This window comes from Callospermophilus lateralis, unplaced genomic scaffold (genome assembly GCF_048772815.1).
Source record: "Callospermophilus lateralis isolate mCalLat2 unplaced genomic scaffold, mCalLat2.hap1 Scaffold_45, whole genome shotgun sequence".
In the NCBI taxonomy this organism is placed as follows: Eukaryota; Metazoa; Chordata; class Mammalia; order Rodentia; family Sciuridae; genus Callospermophilus; species Callospermophilus lateralis.
In genome coordinates, this window is record NW_027514398.1 from 4,261,433 (window position 1) to 4,287,980 (window position 26,548).

A 26,548-nucleotide genomic window follows, 5' to 3' on the forward strand; every position below is an offset into this window, starting at 1 on the left:
TCAATGATTATCTCATTTTCTTTATCTTTGAAGTTACTCATTACTTTTGCCTGAGAACCCAACGATTTATTTTTCTTTATTATCTAGTATCTTGCTGTTGGTCCTTGTGGTTAGTGTTTTTCACTTACAGTTTGCTTTTTCTATGTGTTGTACTTTCACAATTTTTAAACATTAAGAGAATTTTAAATAAATTGCTGTTTTTGTGTCCTGTCTTCAGGAATTTGTAGGATTTTTTTTTTAGATTTTTTTTTAGTTGTAGATGGACACAATGCCTTTATTTATATTTATTTGTTTTTACGTGATGCTGAGGATTGAACCAGTGCCTCACCCTCACTAGGCGAGTGCTCCACCATTGAGCCCCAGCCCCAGCCCACATAGGATTCTTTTTACCTGTTTTCAGTGTTCATTTTCTTTTAAACAATTTATATCTTTTTCTTTTACATATTCTTCTTTTTGTCTTTTGCCTCTTAAGCAATATTTCTGAAAAGACTTTTTGTTTTATTTTCAGTTTTTTTTTTTTTTTAATTTCCGTACCTCATCTGAGTTCACAGATTAGGATTTATTTTATTATTCACTTATCATTTTCTTAATGCCATTCCCATCATTTTGAAACTGTGTGTTGGATTTTTTTTTTTAAATTGAACTCATCTTCTGCTCTGGTTTGGATATGGTTTGTCCCCAAAGTTTTATGTGCTAGAAACTTGGTCCCCAGAGTGGCAGTATAGAGAGGTGGTAGACCTTTTGGCAGCAGATCCTAGCTAGCTCCTTTGTGCAGGCCTGAGATGCCAGCCTCGTGACTAAACAGGGTCCTAAGCAATTTAGCAAGATCCTGTCTCAAAAATATAAAGGGCTGGGGATGTGGCTCAGTAGGTCAGTAGCCCTGAGTTCAATCCCTAGTATGAAAACAAATGAATAAATAAATATAAAATTGTTAAATATAATAAGAGGTGGAGCCTATTGGGAGGTCATTAGATCATTGCAGGAGCTGCCACTGGAAGGATTGCTGCTGGTCTCACTGAGGTGAACTGTGAGGAAGATGTAGGCCTCACCTCTGAACCCCCCCTCTCGCTTCCCGTCTTGCCACATAATTCCTTCCTCTTGAGTGTGCTCCCACCATGATCCCATCTGCCATGACATGGTATATCCAAGGGAGCCCTCCCCAGTGTCAGCAGATAGTGGTGCTGAGTTCTGGGGCCTCCAGCACTGTGAGGGGGTTCCTGGGGCAGGACTATTGAAGCGTGTTCACTCCTTCTTCCTGTGGGCTCCCCCTCACTTGTTATTGGTGGGCACAGTTCCTCCGGTTGTGCTGTTCTTCTCAAACTGTCCTGTGCTTTTCTGTGACACTTGTTGGCTACTGGGGATTTTCCATGCTTTTTGCTCTGAGAAGGTCTGAGTGAGGAAGAGGTATTTGAAGGGACCCTTGCAGATGAGGAGGAACGCATTTTGGAAACCACAGGGCAGAGCCTGCAGCAGAGGGCCTCCTGCGCCCATCACTAACTCCCCCCTTCAGCCCTGTGTGGTCAGGTCTCAGCTGACCGCCCTGGGCTGTCAGTCAGAACACCCTCCTGACATCCACATTCCCCAGGTGTGTTCCTGTGGCTCCTCATGCCTTCCTTTCACAGTGTTCATCCACTTATTTGTGATGACACTTATTTGTGTAGATATTTCTTGAATACTTTACCCTCTCTTAGATTCATTCTGTGAGGGTAGGTGGGAATTCACATGTTGTATTCACCATTATGTCCTCAGCACAAAAACTGTCACTTAATAAGCACTTAATATGTATTTCTCAAAAAATAATGAAAGCATGCCAATTGGGTATCATCTGCCAGGCATTTAGTTTTTGAAAGCCGCAGGACTCAGACCTGATGTGACCTGTGTCGGTTACACAGTCAGTTTTTCCTTGGCGAGAGACACTGGTCTGTCATCAGGGTTAAGGTGGGTTCACGGTAACTGAGTTCTGGGGGAGGCAGTCCAGGCCTGGCCGATTGGATAAGATAAGAAGGTAACACTGTCTCTTGTGCCTTTCTAAAGAGAGCATTTGTTCGCTTGACTTAGCAGTCAGTGTGGCATGAGCTCAGGAAGTGAACCATGATAAGGTTAGAGGAAGAGAGCCCCATACGAGACGATAACAGACACAGGTTCTTCTTTTCCCCAACCCATTCCAAGGCCCTTGATCACAATTAATATATTTGAGACATGCTGAGCCCCAGAGGTTCAGATTAGAAATGCCTGTGTAAGGTATCCATAAATTTCTTTTAAAGTCATGGGTCTTTTGATGCTTAACTGGAATTAAGAAATAAAAATGGTGGGCTGGGGTTGTGTGCCTAGTGTGGTGAGGCACTGGGTTTGATCTTCAGCACCACATAAAAACAAATTAAATAAACAATGAAAGCTTAAATTTTTAAAAGTTAAGGAAAAAAAAGAAAGAAAGAAAGAAAGAAAAATGGTGCTGATATCTCCTGGCCCCAATTGTTGGGGTTTGTACCATCCACCTCCCTAGAGAAACAGATAGACTGTTGATCAGAAAGCCTGGCCTGCTTCAAGATCAACTTAAGAAGAAATAAGTATTTAGAATGAATAGAACTTCCAAAATGACCCAGCAGAAAAGCCTTCCTCTTACAGGTGAGCTGTGGCCCAGGAAGGGGAAATGGTTTTAGTCAGTTCCAGATCCATCTGAGGGGGCACCTGGAGGTGCCTTAGAGCCAGCCTCACTCTTCCCACCACAGACTTCTGCTTCAACCCTTAAGCCAGGAGTTGATTCTCTCTCACTACAAAAAGATATTTTACTGAAAAGACTGTATTTAAAATTGGTGTTTATCCAGAAGAGGGCCACCCAAGATGAGGTGGGGCTTGAGCCAGGTAGTGGGTTAAGAGGAGTCTGAATGTCATCTTAACATCAGTTAGAAGCCATTGGATCTAACTGACGTTTTAGAGAGACTACCTGGCTTTGTGTGGTTTTTGTGATAGTCTAGGGGAGAGGTGATGGTGCTGGGAGGCAGGGTGGTTGGAGTAGAGATGCTAAAAAGTGGTCTGATATTTGAAAATAACTTCTGAGAACCTAGAAAAGGAAAGAGGAATCTAATGACTTTTGGATTTTGACTTGAGAAACTGGGGAGAGATGGGGATGCCCTTAACTTTGAGATGGGAGAGCTTAGAGAAGGTTGAATGGGCTCCCAAACCTAAAGAAGACCTAAGAGGTGAATGAGTGTAGTTTATTCTACAGATGTTTGAAAGGCGAATGAAAGAGGAATTTGATTCATGCTGTGTGGGCCTTGGAAACCTAATCAGGGCCAGCAGGTGGGAGGTCTCTGGGAGGAATATCAGTTTAGCTGTAAATTAGAACTCTGTTTCTTAGAAGGATCTGCATGTGATGGGCTGCCCATCAGGAAGTGATGTCTGATAGATTGTTCATACTGAGACTGGGGGGACCAACTGTTGGTTGAGTGACTGTAAAGGCCAGACTTGGTACTTTTGGGAGTGAAATGAAATGTTTTTAATTCTTCTTGGGTAACAGGTGTAAATCTGAATTACCAGGTCACATAGGAACCAGTATCCATCCTACCTCATCCCTATTCTTCCCAGAAACATGGTAGAGGGGATGCCTTTGAGTGCTGGTTGAATCTAGTTGATCTCCCCACACCCTCCAGAGCTGAGGTTCTAAAGATCTTTGGTACATTTTACTTGACAAGAAAAATCAATGTCCACCTTTGCTGGACCACGTATATAGTGGTGGATGGACTCCCATGTGGAAAGCCCTGGGTGCACCCCCCACCACCACCTCTACTTTCTCCACCTCCTCACCTACAATGGGAAGAATCCACGGGATCATCCCCTGACATTGATTGGGTGCCTTTCCTTGGACTTCTATGGCTCACTGAGCTCTTCTTGGCCTCACTTATCACAGACTTGCAATTATTTGCTTATTTGTCTGCTCCATTTCTAGATCATATACTGTACCCCCAGGGCTGAGCACAGAGTAACATCATGAATCCATTCTGTAGATGTCCAGTAATGTACCAACACCTGGCTCAGTCCTCACAGCAAGCCAATTAAGTAAGTTTTCTTGGAATACTGACATTACTGATTGAGAAAACAGAGGCTCTGAGACTTCTAAGTAAACTGCCAAGCCAACCTCACGTGGTTAATCCTGTAATAGGAGAGTCAGGATGGGGACCAGGAATGCTTCACTTCTCCACTCAAGTGCAAACCACATCCTGCATTTGACCAAGACTTAGCCCACACTACATTAGCATTTTAAAGACTCACAGAAGTCCTGTAGTTAAAAATAGTTTAACTTTGATTAACCTAGGACCTTTCTACCCACTGTGACTACTTTCATGGTAAACCATTTCTCCCCACCAACATCTTTTTTTTTAATTATTTTTGTAGTTGTAGATGGACAACATACCTTTATTTTATTTGTTTATTTTTATGTGGTGCTGAGGATCAAACCCAGTGCCTCACAGGTGCGAGGCAAGCACTCTGCCACTGAGCTATAGCCTCCCCACCCTCCCTTAACATCTTATGGAAGATACTTACAAATAGCCCTTGGGAGATGTTTGAATAGTGGAAAGAGTTATGAACTGAAAGCCTGTGTCCATAGTTCTGCCACTACAAAGTTTCCAGCACTTATGTTTCCATCTGTAAAATGAGGGACTTTCAGTAGAATGTGTCCTACATCCTTTCTACCTTTAAAATCCTGTGGCATTGTAAGCAGTTATGTGTTAAGCATGTAGCAGTGTTGGAACTTCACTCAATACCTGGCCTTCTGGGTCCAGGTTTCCACTCTCACCAAGCCTATTTGTTCCCCTATTCTTGCAGAAGTTTGCAAAATGCACAGTATCATGAAAAGTATACAGGTATTTCCTGCACAGTGTGCTCCCCAGGGAGTCACCCTTCTGCCACTGGTGCATAGCATCCAGCTGTAGGGAGAAATAGTATTTGCCAGCCTGGCAACCTAGGAGGTCAGCTGTGAAGTGCTCACAGCCTGTTCTCTATCCTTGCAGGCTTGGCTGAGACTAGCTGATACAGTAGCAGACTCTTGTTTAAAGGGGCAGCAGTTGATCCATGGCATTATATGGCTTTCTGCAGATGCCTGTCTCTAACCATGTGACAGAAGTAAGTCATCTCCAAATGTGAGCCTGTGTTGCCTTTGCAACAAGAGTGCCTGTCTTCTTTTATTATAGTGCTGTGTGGGGTGAGGATGCTTTTTTTTCATTGTTTTTCAAATAATAGGTGCTGCTATGGTTTGGATATGGTTTAATAGGAAAGTTCACCTAGTGGAAGCTTGGGCCCCGGGGAATAAGGTGTTGGAAACTTTAAGAGATGGGTCCTAGTAGGTGATCAGATCATGATGGCACTGCTCTTGGGAGGGTTTAGTGCCCATCTTTTAGGGAGTGGGTGAGATCTCATGTGCCTGGATTAATTCCCAAGAGAGCTGGTTGTTACTGTGTGAGGCTACCACACATGCTTGGCCCCTTCTGCATGCATCCAGTTTCCTTTCCTCTTCCCTACATGTTGTGATGCAGCCCAGTGACCCTCATTACACCCAGAGCCATGCCATTTGGACTTTCTAGCCACAGAATCAAGAGCCCAGTAAGCTTCTTTATTTATTATCCAGCGTTGGGTAGTCTGTTGTTATAGCAACACAAAAAACGGACTAAGACACCTGGGATTACTTATTTGGTTGTTTACTCTAAAGGCAACCTGTGTAGGAGAATCTTCTCTTCTTGGATCACCTTGTCTATGTTTTGCTTTCTGTTTGGCCCTTCTTCTCAGAAGCTTCGGTGTTTGTAAAGCATCAAGAAATAACTCAGATGCAATCAAATGGCATTCAGACTGTATTTAATTTCCCTGTCTCATACATTGGAAAAAAATGTACAAGTAAGCCATTAGCAATTTAAATATCCTAAATAGATCCTCCTTCTAAAGAGTTCTAATAAATACCTTCATCTGGGATGCCATGATTAATACATATATACTCAGTTCTCTTTCCAGAGGGAAATTACCTATGCCATAAATTAATGTGATGAGTTTTTAAAGATGAAGATTTTTTTAGCAAGAGTTATAAAGACACACTCTTAGGTATAGTCATGACTTAGGTATAGTCATGCAGCAGCATGACTATACCTAAGAGTGTGTCTTTATAACTTTGACCCTCAGCACCACATAAAAATAAATAAACAAAATGTAGTTGTAGTTGTAGTTGGACACAATACCTTTATTTTATTTATTTATTTTTATATGGTGCTGAGGATTGAACCCAGGGCCTCGCACATGCTAGAGAAGCACTCTGCCACTGAGCCACAACCCCAGTCCTCATGCTGCTTCTTTAAATTTTTTTTTAATTTTCTTTTTTTAGTTGTAGATGTACACAATACCTTCATTTTGTTTATTTATTTTTATGTGGTGCTGAGGATCAAAGCCAGTGCCTCACATGTGTGAGGCAAGTGCTCTACCACTGAGCCACAACCCCAGTCCCTGCGTCTTTAAATTCAGCAGAAGGAAATGAAGACTTTTGAAGATGTTCACTGTCATGTAATTGATAAAGCAAAAAGGCGAGGACAAACCTGAATATAACTGAGTGGTTCAATGTTTAGAGATTGGTAATTTGTGATAGATTGTCTTCAGAAATACTATGAAATCACTAAAAAATGATTGTTGTGAGTCCACTTAAAACCTAGAGAAATATTTAGTAAGACCAATGAAAATGATCCATATATAATTTGAGAAAACTGTGTAAAACGTATATGCTTATTGGTGAAACTGGAAGGTGAATATAAAAGTGAAATTTTATATTAGTAAATTAGTAATTAGTAAATTAGTAATTTTTAATGAACATTTAATATTGCCTGCTTTTGTTTTTCAATGTTAATTACTTGTATAAATCTTCACCATTTACTAAAAGTAAAATAGCCAATTATAAAAATGTCTGTATGGTAAAAATTCAGTAAAAGATATATCAACATGTAGAGAGACACATCACAAAATTATTAGTAGCCTATATATGGAAATTTTTGTAATCATTATTTCTGGGTGATGAGATTGGAGATGATGTCTAACGGAATTTTTTAGGCCATTTTAAGTATCTGAATTATTTTGAGTTAGCATATTTTTTTACTTGGGTGTTTTAATTTTTTCCTTTTTAAATATTTTTTAAATATTCTTTTTTTAGTTATATATGAACATGACACCTTTATTTTATTTATTTATTTTTATGTGATGCTGAGGTTCAAACCCAGGGCCTCACATGTGTGAGGCAGGCACTCTGCCATTGAGCCACAACCCCAGCCCTAGAAGTGGTTTTCTGCATATAATTTTAATGACTGTGTTGGCCTATCTGAAAAAGCATGCATTTTTCTTTCCATAGAGTGTATCAAGTTGTCAAGGTACCCAATTTAAGATTTAATTTGAAATAAGCTGTCAGACTCAACTACCTATCTGTTTTGATGATGAATTCACTCTTTCGTTTATTTAAGGCTCCTCTCCAACCTTCTGCATTGTATTGGGTGTTCACTGTTCCATTTGATTCTTTCAGTTGTTAGATTCCCCTCCAGTTTTATTTATACTTCATGAATTTGAATGGATCTGTAATTTCTCATTGTTCACTGGTGCCAGTTGAAAAATTCTCGCAGGCTGTTTTTATAGGGGTAACTGTCATGTTTATACTACATTTCAAGAAACGTCCATCTTTTTAATTTGCTTGTCTAAAAGCATTAAATTTTTAAGAGAGCAGTTGTAAAGTTGTGAACTTGACATCTTTACACCCGACATTGCATAATCACACTACACTCTGTCTTTTTCCAGTGCCATTTTTATTCTGGGCTGTGTATGTTTAAGAAGCATAATTCATCACCTCTGGCAAGAATGAAGGCACCTTTGCTGTCTCCCCTTTCCTTTCCTTTGAGCTGTTACCACAGATCTGGGTATGTCTTTTGGGAGAGGTGGGGAAGGATGTCTTTGCTCTCTCAAGTCCATGTCTCAAGGGGACATCAGTGCCCACGCAGATCCCATTTACACTGTGATTGGTCACTGGCTGCTACAGCTGTTTCAACTTAAAACCCAAGACAGTTGCTATGGAGATTTGACTAGAAATAAGTCATGTTAAAGTCCTTTTCCTCCTGGATATAAGGGAGTCTGTAACTCTGGAAGTTGTCTCAGTTGAGCAGAAAATGTGTAGGTGGACAATCACATCACACACACACACACACACACACACACACACACACACACACAAAAAAAAAACCCACAAAAAAATACTTCTCTTTTTTAGGATGTGTTGGAGCATATATGTCAGTCTACTCATGTTGCTTCTGCTCTGTAAAGAAAACACCTGAAGATTATTCCTGAAAAGGAAAAAGAATGGAAAATGTCATTGTTTGCATGTAATCTTGATAAATTAGCTAATATACAACTCAAAAGTTGTTCACAAGTTCCTAAACGTATTAGAATAACATTCATTTTTCAAGACAGAACCAGGTGTTCAAGAACATTTTTTTTAAATGCTGAGTTAAGAAACAGTGACATTAAGAAAAGAAAGATGTCTGGTGTCATCAGATGGGAGTTGCATGAATTTGACCAGAAAATTCCTTGGCTCTTCCAGGGCCTGCTGTTGAGGATGAGGGAGGCCCTGCCTCCATTCCCACCAGTCCTTCCGGTCAGATTCTGATTACTTGACTTCCTTTCTGCATGTGTCAGAGGGGACTGGGATTCTGCATCTGACTGTTCCAGTGGTGACTTGTGGTCTGTCTCACAGATGGTTTGGTGCCCAAGCATCACCGACACCCTCATTGTCCATTTTGTTTCAGGGAGTGGGTCAGTTTCCCTGAACATGGCTCTCACATCATGAGTTCAGTGGAAGACACCACTCCATACTCTTCCCAAGAGTTCTTTGCAAGTGACCAATGTTCTTCAGCACATCCTTGACCACCTCCTCTTCTCCGGCACTTTTCTCAGCCTGTCAATATTCTGAAAGGGTGAAGTGGTGGGTGGGCGAGCCTCGCTGAAGAACTGCTGGGGTAGGCTTTTGACTAGTAGGATCTTGTTCATTGAAAGCTCCAAAAGAATGTTGCACCCTGTAGTAATGTAAACAAAAAATATCAATAATGACGCTGATACTGCTGCGATTCTTCCTCTTTACCTGGCCAAGTGCTTTACATAGGTTTCCTTATTTAGTCTTCATAGTGAGCCTAGGAAGTAGATGGTAGTATTTTTACATCTGTTTCACAGATGAGTGAGCTGGGGCCTGGAGAGGGCAAAGAGCCAGAGGAGCCTGTGTCTTGTAAATGAACTACTGTGCTTAAACTCCAGGCAGCTGACTCTGGGTAAGATGCTTTGACCCTCTGTTACTATGAACTGTATGTTAACACTTAAGAAGAGTAATCTCTTCCCCTGATTATTGGTCCAGCTGGTGATTTGCTCCTTTCAGGGAACATCTGGCAACAATGGAGATATTTTTTTGTGTTCTGCAGTTTTGTGCTACAACTGGTATCTAGTGGGTGGAGGTCAGAGATGCTGCTGACCTTCCTAGAGTGCACAGGCACCCCTCTGCACCAAGGGAGTATGTGGCCTAAAATGTGTGCCATCATGCCCTGTAGCACTATGGATGCCTGTAACCCTAGTGACTTGGGAGGTTGATGCAGGAGTATCACAAGGTCAAGGTCAACAGGGTGATTCAGACAGGGGGCTACCCTGTCTCAAAATGAAATAAAAACGGGGCTGGGGATGTCACTCAGTGGTGGAACACCACTGGGTTCAGACCCAGTACCAGAAAAACAAACAAATAAACCAAAGTCGGTAATGCCAAGGTTGAGAAAACCTTTTGGTGTTGCATGTGCATTCCTGCATTCCTAAAAAGTATTCCTCTCCCAGTCCTTCACCCCTGCAAAATGCATGTATATTCTTCTAGAATCTTTTTCTTCTGGTCTTGCCACTATCATTTTACGTATGTATTTGTAGAAACAGAATCAATGTGTATGGTACATGTCACCTTTAATACACAATATGTGTGTTCCCATGTCAGAGCATTCTTGGGTGACTAGCTGAGCAGTATGTTTGGTATGGATGAACACCAGGGACAGTTGGGTTATTTTGTAATTTTTGTTTATAACACTTTCATATGCTGTGCACATGTCTCTGCATACTTGCTTCAGATCTCAGTGTTTTGAACCAAAGAACTAGGTTTTGATACTTGGTCAGGCACAGTGGTGTCCTGGCTTCCCTATGCCCAAGCCAGGCTGTGCCCTGTTTCTCTGTGCACATCACTGAGATTGCCAAGGATCTCATGGCTCTGTGACTGTGTGACTTTTGAGCTAACAGTCTGTTTCAGATGGGTTGCTAGAGCAATGTGATAAATTTCTGAAAAATACCGGGGGCAATGGAAAGCAGACGTCTAGAGTGAGAGAGAGGCAAGAGAGACCCACCAATTTGAATTTTGGACATGTATTTGAAGGAAAAAAGAGTTTATTAGGTTCACACTTATATTCCACTTTTTGCAATCACAGAATTAATTATTTTATGTAAAACAAATAATTGTAAAAATTGTGACTGTGCCAACTGTCCTGAGTGGTACTCTGAGGTTTTCTGGGATTTTGAGATCTCCTTCAGGGATTAGACTCTGGGACTGGCATACACTAGCACTCAATAACTATTTTATTTTTTTTATTTTTTTATCGGTTGTTCAAAATATTACAAAGCTCTTGACATCATATTTCATACATTTGATTCAAGTGGGTTATGAACTCCCATTTTTACCCCGTATACAGATTGCAGAATCACATCGGTTACACATCCACATTTTTACATAATGCCATACTAGTGACTGTTGTATTCTGCTACCTTTCCTATCCTCTACTATCCCCCCCTCCCCTCCCCTCCCCTCCCATCTTCTCTCTCTACCCCATCTGCTGTAATTCAGTTCTCTCCCTTGTTTTTTTTCCTTTCCCCTCACAACCTCTTGTATGTAATTTTGTATAACAATGAGGGTCTCCTTCCATTTCCATGCAGTTTCCCTTCTCTCTCCCTTTTCCTCCCACCTCTCCTCCCTGTTTAATGTTAATCTTTTCCTCCTGCTCTTCCTCCCTGCTCTGTTCTTAGTTGCTGTCCTTATATCAAAGAAGACATTTGGCATTTGTTTTTTAGGGATTGGCTAGTTTCACTTAGCATAATCTGCTCTAATGCCATCCATTTCCCTGCAAATGCCATGATTTTGTCATTTTTAGTGCTGCGTAATACTCCATTGTGTATAAATGCCACATTTTTTTTTATCCATTCATCTATTGAAGGCCATCTAGGTTGGTTCCACAGTCTAGCTATTGTGAACTGTGCTGCTATGAACATCCATGTGGCAGTATCCCTATAGTACGCTCTTTTAAGGTCTTCAGGGAATAGTCCGAGAAGGGCAATAGCTGGGTCAAATGGTGGTTCAATACAAATACTCAATAAGTATTTGTAACCAGTTTGAATTAGGGGAAAAAGATAAGAATGGCCTGACTGGCCCCTGGAGCACAGGCCCAGGCCTTCTGTTGGTAAGCCATGGAAGCTCCCCTTTTAAAAAGGTCCTGAAACCCTGCGGGGGCTTCTGCCTGGTAGGCTTGTGTTTGTCTCTGCTGAAGCTGGGTGTGGGTGTCACGATCCAGCAGTTGCTCTCCACAGTGTACAGACCATGGAAAGGCATGCGCATGTTTATTAAAGGTCACAGACTCCTTGAAGAATATTCAGGGAAGCAGCACAATTCAAAATAGCTCCAAACTGGAAATGCCCAAATGCCCATTAGTAGTAGGAAAGATAAACCCTTTGAGATTTTTTTTTTTTCTCTTCTGTGTACTGGGGATTGAACCAGATGGGTGTTCTGTCACTGCAACTACAATCCCAATCCTTTTAGAAAACCTTTTTAGTTAAAGACAGGGTTTCACTAAGTTGCGAGGGCTGGCCTAGAACTTGTGATCCTCCTGCCTCAGCCTCTGGAGTAGCTCTGCTTACAGACTTGGGCCACCACATCCAGCTGTGAGTCTTTTTTTTTTAATTGCTAATGAGGAAATATTTCAAAACATAAAAGGGTCTGAGGAGAAAAGCTACCCCAAATTTAACAAAGGTTTATATGTTTCTGTATTTTGCCATTTTTATTTATGCTAGCCTTTTTTCTTTTTCTTTTTTAAACTTAAGACTAGAACTTCCTGTGGGGTGCTTAGTGCTGGGCATGGAGCTGGGTTGGGTGAGTGATCTGAAGGTCGCATTGAAACACAAGAGTGGAGTGACTGCGGCTCTCTGTGCACATCTTCCCTTGACATGTGGCAAACTGTCTGTCACTGGCACCTGAACATGGAGTGGTCCAGTCAAGGAAAATGTCTCAGATGAGTCTCTGCAGTGCCACAAATGAAACAGAAAGAAACCCTGCCTTTGCACCCTGTGCTCTCTGGGGTGAGACCCGTGCAGTAGTGCTGTTTAAGGACAAAATGCCTTCTGTGTTGAAATAGACTTTGCCATCACATTGTGATCGAGACCTTGCATGTCCTGAGCTTGTTGATGTTGTTAGGGATCAGACCGATGAGGATAGTGGGAACATGAGATGAAGAGAATAATTCTATAGAATGGGCCCATGTGCTTGGTTTTCCAAGAAGCCATTTACCTGCAGTCCTGCCTGGCCTAAGTGGACAAGCTATGTTACATTCCTCAGCAAACTACCTGTTCACTGCAAGAGAAATGCAGGCCCAAGATAATGCTGATGGGAGGAACCCAGGAGACTCTTGTGACCAGATCCTGAAACTCTAGGACATAAGGATAGTTCCTCTTAACCATAAAATCTACAAGAATGTATAGTCAAAAATCCAATTAGAGGGCTGGGATTGTGGCTCAGCGGTAGAGTGCCCGCTTAGCGCACGCGAGGCCCTGGGTTCAATCCTCAGCACCACATATAAATGAATAAATAAAAACAAAGGTATTGTATACAACTAAAATAAATATATTTTTTAAAAATCCAATTAGAACTGGTCAGCATGTGCCAAGGTGACCTACAGTTGCCATGACAGTGGGGACTTGAAAGTCACCCTGTTGTGTCAAGAGGTGAACCTGGGTGGAACTGTCTGGAAACTTCTCTGGGATCACCAATAAACCTGGTGTGCAGGTTCTCTGAGAGAACCCACTCTCTCCCTTGAGAGTGTCCCCTTTCCCTTTTGCTTTCCCTGAATAAACTCATTCCTCTTACTCTGAGTGTCATGTCTAAATCTTTCTGACTTGCTCTCAAGAATCGGGGTTTGAAGGGGGTCTTCATGTTGCCTCTGTTTCTTTGAAGATCCCAGCTCTGAGAAAGGATGAGTGAGACTGGAGTCTGGGCTTCCAGTTATAGCTATTGCTGGTAGCAGGGACACAGCTCCTGTCAATTCCACTCAGCCATGCTCAGCAGGATGCTGTGGATGGAGAGTACCATTGTCATGGAGATGACCTTGACCGCTGGAGTTTATATTAGAAGAATCCTTTGCAAACTTCTGTTCTTCACTTACTATCTTTTGAGCCTGTCCTTGTCACTGATTGTCATGGGGAAGATCATGTGAGAATGGTTCCCTTTATTGACTGCTCCTTGAGTCATTAGCCTAAGCTGCTAAGAGCCAAGTTCCTAAGCCCTTTTTGCTGTATTTCTTCTTTGCTAAAACTCAAGACGTAGGTGCCTGCTATCTCAAGTTTAAAGATGTTGCCAAGGGCCACACTGTAAACTGCAAAGCCAAGATTCAAATCTAGTTTTGATGGCTTCAAAGACTTGTTCTTCACCACTCACTAACTGAGGACCCTTGCTGTTATTATTTTTGTTAAGAAGATGAACAGAACCTTAAAGATCCAAGTAAAAGTTTACTGAGCCTTTCCAAGATCTGACCTCCTCTGGTATTCTGAGTTAGGGGAAGCATTTCACAGATGAGGCTCTCAGGCTGGCTAGCTAAGTAGAGAATTTACCCCAGCTCACACAGCCCATGTGGGGCTAGAAATCAAATCAAGGTCTTTTAAAAACATACTCCATTTTTCCTCAGTGATTCAACTTGATTTCTGACCACCTTGGTTCACTTTGGCCCCACACTTAATGGTAAGTTTAGCTGTCTCTCCATGTTTTAAAAAGGAGAAGTACAGGCTATCTTACATTTGTCAGAGATCACAGAGGATTAGTCAGCAGTGCATTTTTTTTCCTAAGAGAGAGAGAGAGAATTTTTTAATATTTATCTTTTAGTTTTCGGTGGACATAACATCTTTATTTTTATTTTCATGTGGTGCTGAGCATGGAACCCAGCACCCCGCACATGCCGGGCGAGCACTCTACTGCTTGAGCCATATCCCCAGCCCCAGTTGTGCATCTTTTAAAAATTCTTAGAAGCTGGGCACTGTGGCGCACACCTGTAATCCCAACAACTTGGGAGGCTGAGGCAGGAGAATCACAAGTTTGAGGATAGTCTTGCAACTTAGCAAGATCCTATTCCAAACAAATAAACAAACAAACAAATAAAAAGCTGGGCATGTAGCTCAGTGGTACAGTGCCCCTGGGTTCATGCCAGATATATATATATAAAATCTTAGAACCACACATCAGTTAAATACATACTTATTTCACCACTGTGACATTTTATAATATAAATTGATACTTTCATTGAAGACTTATTTACAAACAATCTTTTGATATTTTGGTAGAGGTATATGTTTGGTAACCCAGATGGGGCTTTGGTGCCGAGTGCAGTGTTCGACCGTCACAGTGGCTAACATCAGCCTCTTCTGGGTTGCTTTGAGGTTGCAGCCGCTCCCTGGTGGTTACCTGTTAAAGGCGCTAACTGGAGACACCCAGAGGGGCCCGACTCTACTGTTCTGCACAGGTGAGTCAGGTGAGGCCCAGGTGACACGCTTCATTCCATACAGATTCTTGTGCTCTTGAGAAAGAACCCAGTGGCCATCTTCAGCTATAAGATAATGGCAAGAGTGACAAACCATCAGTGATTGGTAGGAAAATGAGATGACAGGAAATAATGTCTGTGATGACCTAAACACTGTGGCCTCCCAGAAGGCTCTTAATAGATGGCCTCTTTCCTTCCTCATTTGGCCTGTCAAAGAGTTATCTTCTTGCAGATTTCCCCCTTTGACAGGCCTCTTATAGATCTCATGTCATGTTTAATCTTTCCAGTCTGTCCATTTGTTCTGCCTTGTGAGTGCATCTTTATGAGGAAGGACTGTCTGTCTCATGGATGGGCACTTGTGTCCTGCCAGGTGGCCCTTGAGTGTAGGATCCATGAGCTCTGTAGTTCCGGGCTGACATACTTTGGAGCTACCATCTGACTCCAAAACCACAGAGCAGCAAGTCGATCAGCCAGTCTCCAGGGTGGCAAGGAAGTAATTATCTCAAGCAAAAATAGAGTCGACTTTAAGCCCGGAGGTGGAGAGGGTTTGGGTGAGGATTCGTCCCTCTACAGCCCAAGCAGACTGCTCTCCTAACCTCATTTTTCAGGTGGCATTTTCAAGTGTCTATCTTCACAGCATTCCTGGTTGCTCCCCTGATTGTCAGAAGCTGGGAAGACATGAGTTCAGTTTTAGGGATAGGCCCCTTGACAAAAGTCAGATATCTTTCAGGAGGGCCGGCCCCTGAGCTCCCTATTCATAACTTCTTTCCTGAGTTTATGGGGAGAGGAAAAAGCAGGCAGAAGGGAGGCAGAAAAATCCGAAGAGGATTATTTTTTGCAGTGTTGGGGATCAAAGCCAGGGCCTCATGCATACTAAGTACGTGCTCTACCGTGGTGCTGCCTCCCCATGGGATGTATTTTTAAATTCATGTAGTAAACTGAATGGCTGGCTGAGTCAGTCTTCTGAGAAAAGTGCATCTTTTATCAGTGCTGGGAATAGTATCTGGCACATAATAGCTACTCAGCAAACATTCGTTGAAAGAATACATGAAAGTCCTGGTGTAATTACTGTGGAAAACTCAAAGATGTATGTGGAAGGAACTCAGAATGTGTAGACCACTTAAAGACAAAGTGAGCAGGGGATTCAATCCAAGATGCCATCCCCATCCCTCTGTCCCTTGGGGAAAAGGGAGAACGAGTTGGGATCTGCTCCAGCCACACAGATATGACGAGTCGGTCCTTTGTGGAAACGTAGAAAAGATGCAGAGTTTGAAGCTGGATGTCCTAGGTTGGGTTCTCTGGAAACTGAGGCTGATAGAGTTGACCTGTAGAATGTCCACTGTGGGTCCCCCGTGGAGGGAACAGAAACTCCAATGCAGGCCCAATAAGTGCATGGAGCCCTGGGGTGTGCATGGCCATGGTTTTCATCACAGGGTCACCAACCAAACTGAGATGAGTAGACATGCCAGTTTCTGTTTCCTGTTCAGGTTGGAGTGTCTGTTCACTCTGCTCTCCCTCCTCCCCAGGCCGAATCACCCGGTGCTCCACGTCTCCTGGAATGACGCAGTGGCCTAGTGCACGTGGGCAGGGAAGCGGTTGCCTACTGCACGTGGGCAAGAAAGCGGTTGCCTACGGAAGCTGAGTAGGAGTACAGCTGTCGAGGAGGGCTGCAGATAAGTATTGATGGCCTCATGTTGCCCAAACCTTTTTTGTTTAACTCCATGGAACTTTCTTTGCTCAGAAAGTTGAACACAAGCAGCTCTTGTTCTTACAGGGTTTTCCTCTTCCCTGTGAGGTTACTTAGGTGACACTGGTGAGTGACCCCCTGACTTTTTGCAGTCCCCAAAGCCAGGTTTCTGGCCAACAGGGCTCCCTGCAGCCCTGAAGCAACTTCCAGCGGTTCACGTGTTGCTTGTTAGTCCCTGGAGCGGCTTGGTAGGCCGCCTCGCTGTTAGCATTTTCTTATTTTAGGCATCTTCTGAAGCAGTGGTATTTCTTCGCTTCTAGAGCTATGAGACAGAAAACTCATGTTTGGGACACATCTTCTAGGAAAAGCTCCTTAAAATAGCCACGGCTTTATAAAAAAGTGTGGTGTGGCGCTGCCTGATCACGCTACCAAATAAGTCCAGGATGAGGCCTCCTTCCCCGGCTCTCACAAGTCCTGCTGTTAGTGATGGGATTGGCCTCCAGCCTTCCGAGTGCTCAGGAAGGACTGAGGTTGTTGGTAACTTGACATGAGCTGTTACAAGAAAACTAGGAAAAACTGATTAAAAGCTCTTCTATCTTTATATATGTATATTTTAAAAGCTCACTCAGAGCAAGAGTGTCGTTCCCTCAGTCCCTTGACTTTAACCCAGAAGCCCGTTCCTCTTGGCAGGCTGATGCCCGTGTCTTTTCCAACAGACTTTTCCCCTGGGGCAACAAGCTGCAGCCGAGAGGCCAACATTATGCCAACATTTGGCAGGGCGAGTTCCCAGTGACCAACACTGCCGAGGACGGCTTCCAAGGAACTGCACCCGTGAGTAGTGACCCCGTGAAGGAGGGTGGCCGCGGACTGCATTCATCGCTGTCACAGGGGGCCCACAATGGATATTTTACAGGCCAACATCAGTATTTAATCTGATGTTCTCTCTCTCTCTCTCTCTCTCTCTCTCTCTCTCTCTCTCTCTCTCTCTTTTGTACTGGGGATTGAACCCAGGCATGCTTTACCACTGAGATACATCCTCAGACCTTTTAATTTTATTTTGAGACAGGGACTTGCTAAGTTGCTGAGTTTTCTTTCAGTTGCTGAGCCTGGGCTTGAACTTACAATCCTCCTGCCTCAGCCTCCCTAGTAGTGGGGGCCATTCGCCAATAGCCCCTACTTTTATAGTGTATTTTCCCCCTGATCCCTTAATAAGGTATTCTTGTACAAATTTTAGAAAAAAAAGACCACTGTAAAGAGAAAGCTAAATTGATCTCATATTGTGCCACCCAGAGAGAATTCTTGGTAGCATTTTAGTGCATTTCCTTTCTGTTCATTCTTGGCTAGTGGATGTTGAGTGCTTTCAGTGTGCCAGGCATAGTGCTTAGCCATTTTCATGAATTATCTCATTTACTGTTGATTCAATTCTGTAAGGTAGGTACTATTATCCCCATTTTTCAGGAGAGCATTCTGAGGCATAGAGAGGTTAACTAATTTGCACAGGGTTACACAGCTGGAAAGTGGCACAGCTGGGATTTGAACCAGGTCAGTTTGTTTCCAAAGCTCCTGCTCTGAACTACCATATTGGCTGGCATACGTGTTTCTGGTATATATACATCATAGATTTTTTTTTTTACATATCGCATTTGGATCACACTGGACACAATATTTAAAATCTTGTTTTTATCTACATAATAGAGTGAACATTTTTTTTCTTTCTTTCTTTCTTTTTTTTTACATGAATAGTTGTCACCAATACATTTCTTTCAGCAGCTGGATAAACAGTCAAAGAAATAAATTTTATTTAGCTCTGATTGTTGCAGATTTAGGTTATTACTGTTTTTTTTTGAGGGGGTAAAACATACAGTGAGTATCTCATACATAAATATGGAGCTGCATTGCCGTCTCTGATTATTAAAAGACAGATGCCTAGGGCTGGATTGTGGCTCAGTGGCAGAGGGCTTGCCTAGCACACCTGAGGCGCTGGGTTCGATCCTCAGCACCACATAAGAAAACTAAATAAACAAAATAAAGGTATTAAAAAAAAGACAGATGCCTAGCAGCAAAATTAAAGAAATGTTCTTTTTTTTTTTCCTTTTTCTGGTGCTGAGGATTGAATCCAGTGCTTTGTGCGTGGCTAAGCACGTGCTTGACCAAGCTACATCCCTAGCCCTACAAAACTTCCTCTCAGGCTATGTGGGAAAATTGACCCAAGAGCCAGAGAAACATAGCTTTCTGATGGCCTTGTTTGAGCACCAGCTATACCTGAAGTTAGTCTTATGGTCCCGGATGTTTTAGTTTTGTCGGCCAATAATTATGTCTTGCTTTAGCTATTTTGGATTGTGTTTCTGTCACTGACAGATGCATAGAGAGAAATGCTTGGGGGTGTTAGGGCTTAAACTCAGAGGAAGGAGGCAGTCACTGAGCTGACATGGCCTGGGAAGTCATAACACTGGAGATGGGATTTCTGAAGAGCTTTGCAGGACGGCTTGGTTGTTTTGTGATATTAGGCATATCTCTCCCTGTCACACCCTGGAGGTTGTGCTGAGAGCAGTGTGCTTCTCCCTCCTTGGCCAAAGGAATGGGCAGTTCCAGGTATCCTCCAGGTCCTCCATTTATAAATGGAGGGTGGGAGGAGCTGCCCTACCTTTCAGCTGTTTTCCTTGGATGAGGCATGACTGCAGATACACTTTTGATTATAGACTTTGCATGTGCACAGATCAGATTAAAGTTGTGGTCCATTTTGGCTATTTTTGAGAAGAGCGCAGATCATGTTATATGCTTGTGCTTTATTGTCATCCCAGTTTTTTTTTTCCTGATGAAACCCAGCTAACATGAGCAACAAAGACATCCTGAAAGGTCAGCCTGTGGGCTGTTTATAGAAATGGAATGGGATTCTTGTGGACTTTTAGGACAAAAAGACAGAGGCATCTCCTCTTCCTACCAGTTGTCTTTTTGACCATAGGACGGACCATCGTTGTGAGACCTGTGGGAGAAGTCTCTTTGTGGCGTTGATGCTGGTCTTCTGTTACACACCAGAAAGGGAAGCTGGAGTGAACGTGGAGAGATTTTTGAAGCAAGCTTGAGCTCTGATGTCCTTCACGCTGCTGACTCTGGCATTGCTGTTGCCATGGAGCTGTGATTGTAATCATGATCTCAGCAGGCATATCACAGCTCTAGTTATACTGCAGATGGTTGACACCTAAGCCAACAGAAAATGTGCATAATCCCTGGGATAACAGATCCTTACACATCCTCCAGAGACAGCAGGACATGCAACCCATACCCAAGCTGTTTTAATTTCTGCAAATTCCAAACTAGTTAGACAGTAAAGGATCAAAGACAGGCATTTAAATAACAATAAAAAGGTAGGCTGATTTTACATAGGAGAGCAGCTTTTTGCTTTTCATATAAATACATATCTCCTCCTTTCTTTTCCTTACTCTTCCTCTTATCTAGCTCTGAATCTCTATCCAAACATTATGATTTCAAGTTAAGTCCTAGTTAAACAGAATCCCTCTCTTTCTCTGAATGCTATTCATTCCACCCATATGAGAAAATTACATAAAGACAAACACAAAAGCAATCAAGGCAGACTGGCACAGTGGGACAATCACTGGGATGGAATCTTGAGAAGTACTCTCTTTGTAGCTTTATCTTCATACTCTGTGGACCTGAGTTTCCCATATGTAAAATGTCAGACTATGGTCTGTGTGTTAGTTTGTTATTGTTTCCAGTAACAAATTATAACAAATTTGTGACTCAGTGCACAATTTTTTTCCCCCTGAAAGTTCTGTAGATCAGAAGTCCAGCATGATCTTGGTCCACTGGGCTAAAATCAGGGTGTTGTCGGTGAGACCATGTTCCTTCCGGGAAGCTCTAGAAAAGAGTTCATTATTAGGCTTTTCCAGTTTCTAGAGGTCACTGTCCCTTGGCTTGTCTACCCCTTCTTCCATCTTCAAAGCCAGTAATGGAGGGAGGGAAAAGTTCTTCTTATGTCTCAACTTTCTACTATTCTGCCTTCCTCTTCTGTTTTTAAGGAATCACGTGATTAGATTGAGATCATCAGGTTGATCCAGGATGATCTTCCCATCTTGAAGTTTTTAATGATATCTGTTAAGTCCCTTTTGCATCTTCCCATCTTGAAGTTTTTAATGATATCTGTTAAGTCCCTTTTGCCATGTAAGGTAACATATTCATAGGTACTGATGATGAGGCCATGTGCATCTTTATGTATGTGTGTGGTGTGGGGGGCAGGGGTAGCATTAATCTGCCTACCATATAGTGAATCCTAAGCCTCTATCATTATTAGATTCTGTTTGTGGAGGCTTAGTATCTATCCAGAACCATTTTACAAATTAAGAACGTCGCCTAGGTGCAACCCAGATGCATCTCAATCTGCAATAATCAGGGCTTAAAAATAATGACATTAAAACGTACATTTACTCCAGTTTTTAGGTAGTGAATTTAGGGTTGTTTTAATGTCTTCCTTTTGGAAATGATTCTTCCAGTTATCCTTAGTCTAAATGACACTTCTACAATCTGAAAAAAAATGTAATAGAAATTATTTATTTTGAAAACATCTTTTATTTTTCTGTTAGGCTTTGTGCTACTATTACTGAAAAGAGAGTTGAATGGAGAATTATTCCTTGCTTGGTATTTTGAGACATGCAATTCCCTTCTTAGATTGTTCAGACCTGCTTATAAACCAGAAGGCAAGCTGCTGAGATTTGATAGGAAAAAAAGGAAAATAAAAATCAAACTACAGTCTAGAAAAGACAGATAACCTATATCTAATTCAAATATTACTTCAATGCAAAGTCTGAAAATCATAAACAAAAGTCACTTTTGAAATTTTCGTAATGTGTTGAACGATCACATCATCTTAATCTGCAATTGCAGATTCCCTGGAAATTGTTTATACCTTTTATAATATATAGATCAAATAGGATGACATTAATTTAAATTAAAATTGCAGTAGCCATGAAAGTTCAAGAATATTGGGGAGAAGCATTGTTAGAGATAAGAAGGTTCATATTCAAATTAAGATACTTTTTGAAGCAAACCAAGTGTTAGTTATACAATGGAACTCATGTCTTTTTTTAAATATTACATTCCAACGTGTTGAACAAATTATAGAGCTTTTTAAAAAATATCTTTATTTTCTTTATCTGTTCCCATGTGCTGCTGAGAATCAAACCCAGGGCCGCAACACTACAACCCCAGTCCTTTAGCTCATTTTTTAAAAGTCTAGAAACCTTTGTGGAGAAGCACATCATAAAATCTAGTTGGTGATAAATTGCAATCAAAGTTACAGGATCTGAGTCAAATGTCCTCCGTAGCTGGTTTCAGAAGAGCCATTGCTCTTCTGAAATGATTAGTGTCATTTTAGTTAAGGATACACACCATGAGCATGTTTGTTTTGAGGTGTATTTTTTTGCTTAAAAATAAAAACGAGGTACAATTTTGGCTTATCTACTGATTGCCTTTACTTTCACCAAGTCAGGCAGTTTGCAGTATTTATTCTTGGAGGGAGAATTTTTTGCTTTGCCACTATTTCCCTGTATCTGGCAAAAGAATGGATTTCCCCCTTCATTGAAGGGGTTGGGTGGATGCACATAGCAAATTGGTAAGAAAGTAGTTTGACAAAAACTGCTTGAGGTTGTAACTTTCAATTTTCCTAGTTTTTGTTCTCTCCCTGAGACCTTTAAGTTTCATTGTACCTGTAAAAAAGGTAAAAGGAAGGCTGGTAATGAGCTTGGCTCCCTTCATTCCCCACTCCTGCCACTCAGGGTTTTATTTTTCAATATTCAAAAGTTCAGAAGTTTCAAAGGGTGAATCTATTTAGGAATTACTTTATTTTTCTATTTTGGGATGATAGGCAATTTGGGCAGGTTGTGCAAATGTTTTTAAACGGCCTGTGGGGTGTGTGTGTGTGTGTGTGTGTGTGTGTATGTGCGTACGCACATGCATGCATTTCAAGAGGAATCCAAAACCTTCTGCAAAACTATTATTTGCTACTTTCTAATTGACTTTTTAGGGACTTGGGGTATCCTAGAAGCAACACTTATGTAGCCCAAAGGGAAGAAAGGGATATAGTTCACACACTTCATCTGTGTCCATTTTCTAGATTCTACATATTTTGTAGGAGATTAAGATAATTCTCAGAAACTGGTGATAATTTTTTCAGTATCACACATTTCTTTTTTGGGGGGGGTGGGGGATTGAACCCAGGGCCTTGTCCATGCAAGACAAGCACTCTACCAACTGAGTTGTACCCCCGGCCCAACCCATTTCTCTTTTTTACTTAGGGATATCCCAATTTCCTCACAGTCCACCAGTGTTGGTGACAGTGAAAACTGTGAGGAAATTGGGATATACATACATATATATTTGTTTATTGGGAAAACATAAAATCATGGTAATGTACAATAGGGTCTATCAAAACTATTAAAATTCTGGATATGTAGGGTTTCCTAACTAGGGCGAGTCTTGAGGTAGGATTCTGTTGCTTCCCCCCAAATGTCTTCTCTTTAGTGCCAGCAGAATGAGCCCCTTGTTGGCCCTCTCAGGGTGCTTCCTCCCTGGCAGGCAGGAGCCCAGTTGCTTTCTGAACCACTGGAAGCTGAACTGGAAATTCCCACTGAACGTGGTTTCCTTATCTGAGGACACGTCCCCCTTGTTCCCTTCCTTTGACTGCTTGGAGGAGATTGAGGCCGTCGCTGCCGTGCCAGTCTCCTGGCTTTGCATATGTCAAGGCGAAGAGGATGAGTTAGAGACATACCATGTCAGCAGCAACGGAGTCAATTCTTAGTCATTCATGGATATGTAATTTAATTTTTTACCCAAACTAGCCAACTGTAAATGCAAAGTTTCATTACTCATTAATCATTAAACACACACACATTTGTATAATCATTACTCCTTCTCTGCTCCTCCCCTCTCTTGCCTCTCTCACTGCTCCTTGGCATTTTCCCCACACCTCTTCCCCGGCTCGGCTCCTTTCCTTACTGTCATCCTTCTCCTATTGCAAATCTGCGCAGACACTGGGGTCCACCTCTGCTTCACAGCAGGTGCGGGGACTCCATGCTGTCCAACCTGGCACCCCACACTGGGCCCATGCCTTGCTCTGCAGTGAGGCAGCTCTGTGCTCACCTCAACAATTTCATCATCCTCAAGCCCAGGAGGCATTTCCAGAAACTGGTCAATGTCTCTGTCTTCTGGTGGGCAACACGGGGGTAAGTCCTGACAAGCTTCATGTTCTTGATGACTGACCTGATCCATATGGGGAGAGATCCTGTTGGACAGCTGGAGATCTTCCTCCTGAGAATTAGAGACCACAGTTTCATGGTCCTTGTCATCTTTCTCATTGTCTAGAAAGGCCTTAAGATTTTTCATTAGATCATCTAGGTCCCAGAGGGTCTGGTTGGTCCTCCTCTGTGGGCACTGGTCCATCCTCTGGTTGTCTTCACTCATAGCATTACCTACTGAGTCTTCATGGTGGCAGCCCAGATAGGCATCCAAGACCTCAATGATGGCTTCTTCGCCAAGTTCCTCTGGGTTGTCCTGAATTTGATTTCGCCTCCCCATGGGTCTCTTTACACTTTTGGTTCCCCATCCCCCTTGGACAGGAGGGAGGAAGTGGCAGGGAAAACCCTCAGAAGTCAACTCTTCACAGGGTACGGTATCCTCACACTCAATGCTGTCCTCATGAGGGAAATAGCTCACTGAGACACTCTGGTTGGATATGGATTTCGAAATGCTGTGCTCCATGTCAGGGCAGTTGCTTCTGGAAGATGAGTCTTCCATGGAGTTCAAGGGCTCAAATGCCCAGTGTCCTTCAACACTGGAAACTTCAAAAGAAAAACAATAATAGCTGATATTGGGAAGAGAGTCATGTACTTTAGCAAATAATACCCATTCCTTTTTTCCATTCACAACTATCTCACTGAGGCAGAAGTGCATCCTGTATTTGTACTCCCTAGTCAAGGACACAAGAGGCAGTTCTTTCTCTTTAAAAACTTTTTCTATTGTGTAATAACCCTCTGCAATGAGCATCTCCAGGGGAATTATAACCAGCAGCAAAAGAGTTTGATAAATTTCTTTATAATCTTCTCTTTCTTTATATCTTCTATCTATCCATCCATCCATCCAACTATCAATCAATGGATTGTACATGTATGTGCACATCCTTAAAAATGTAGATGTCACATCAAAGAAAGTGAGATTACTAAATCTTATGGCACAGCTTACAGAAAACATGTAACCCTTTTTTTCAGGGGGAGGTACCAGGGATTGAACTCAGGGGCTGTCGACCACTGAGCCACATCCCGAGCCCTATTTTGTATTTTATTTAGAGACAGGGTCTCACTGAGTTTCTTGTTAGTGCCATGCCATTGCTGAGGACAGCTTTGAACTTGTGATCCTCCTGCCTTAGCTGTTGGGATTACAGGTATGCGCCACCATGCCTGGCTCCTTTTATATTTTTGTATTTTATTTAAAGACAGGGTCTCACTGAGTTGCTTAGGGCCTTGCTAAGTTGCTGAAGCTGACTTTGAACTCCTGATCTTCCTGCCTCAGCCTCCCAAGCTGCTAGAATTACAGATGTGCGTCACTGCACCCTGCTTCTCTAATTTTTAACCACTTTTTCATTAACTCTTTTTGGTGATTACCTATTAATGACCATTAAGTTAGGTGATCAATGACTCTTAGATGATTAAGACCACTAATAATGGTCTTATTAATGTTAGTAAACCCCCTTATCTGAAAATTTCTGTCTTTACATAGTCCTATAGGTTGGATTATTGGATCAAAGATTACAAATATATTAAAGTTATGCTATTTGATACTTAATTTCTTTCTAGAACAAATACAGATATTTAAATACCCATCCCCCCATCATCTGATGATATCCTTAGTCCAGCATTTCGCACGATGCTCCAGCAAATCAATAGGGAAGAGAATACACAATCACTTTCTCTTTCTCTCTCTCAATCTTTCTCTCTCTCTCTCTCTCTCTCTCTCTCTCTCTCTCTCTCTCTCGCACACACACACACACACACACACACACACACATTCACACTCACATTTGCAGGCTTTGTCACACCTGGCCCTTGTGAAAGAGATGCTGCCAACTCCTGAGGCATAAACAGGATGTCTGAAGTCCTTCGGATCCCAAATCCAGTACCTAAGAAGGGCCAACTGTCAGAAGTCTGTGTTCTGTGACTGTTGGCTACTGTGGCAATAGAGGAACAAATTAGAACCCCAAGTGTGGAGGGAAAAAAAGGGGGATAGAAAACCAAAGGACCCCTCCCCTTGCTTTAGTTATTTTTTTGTGCCATTGTGACCAAAGTATACATCAAGAACACTTTAGAGAAGGAAAAGTTTATTTGGGGCTGACGTCTTCAGACGTCATAGATAACTGGCTCCCCTGCTCTGGATCCACCATGCAGCAGCACATCATGGGGGAAGGGCCTAGAGGCGGAAAGGGATCAACAGATGGGGGGTCAGGAAGGAGCCACAGAAAGATATATTTATGTATTTATTGTATTGAGCTCCAAACCCAAATATAATATATGTACATATGTTATATAGATAAAATATATGTATAATGTATGTATGTATGCTATATGTACTTGTATGTGTATATACATGGACATATATGTGTATATATATATGTACATATATTATATTTGGGTTTGAAGCTTGGTACAATGCCAAGAATTCCTTTGATATTGGGTTTGCTAAATGTCAAAGACAAATGGCACTGAGTCTGCTAGAGGACACAGCCTATTTTCCTTGTTGGTTTTTGTCTGCCAGTCCATTAGGAAGACATCTCCCGAGGCAGAGGCGGGAGACCTCCTTTCCTACCTGCATGGGTGGTTCCAGGCACACCAGCAGCTGCCACTCAGTGAGAAGGGGAGAAGGGATGAAAGCCCATGCTCATGATCTGCCATGGCCCCTGGTGTTCTGTCTTTCTCCTTGATCCCATGTTGGGTTC

General features: G+C 42.2%; 1 protein-coding gene and 1 pseudogene across 1 annotated transcript; one reads left to right on the top strand and one right to left on the bottom strand.

Annotated features, from left to right (window-relative positions):
- Positions 1-19,634, top strand: part of LOC143388919 (formylglycine-generating enzyme-like) — a 61,981-nt pseudogene extending 42,347 nt beyond the window's left edge.
- A 3,868-nt stretch (positions 19,635-23,502) lies between these two features.
- LOC143388920 (uncharacterized protein C12orf71 homolog) lies at positions 23,503-24,357 on the bottom strand. Its single transcript, XM_076842343.1, has one exon. It carries the CDS (start codon positions 24,355-24,357, stop codon positions 23,503-23,505), a length of 855 nt encoding a protein of 284 aa, XP_076698458.1.
- Between the last annotated feature and the right edge of the window lie 2,191 nt (positions 24,358-26,548).

Bases quoted from the DNA above. Each gene is read 5' to 3' on its own strand.
- LOC143388920 (XM_076842343.1), bottom strand. From the start codon at position 24,357: ATGGAAGACTCATCTTCCAGAAGCAACTGCCCTGACATGGAGCACAGC.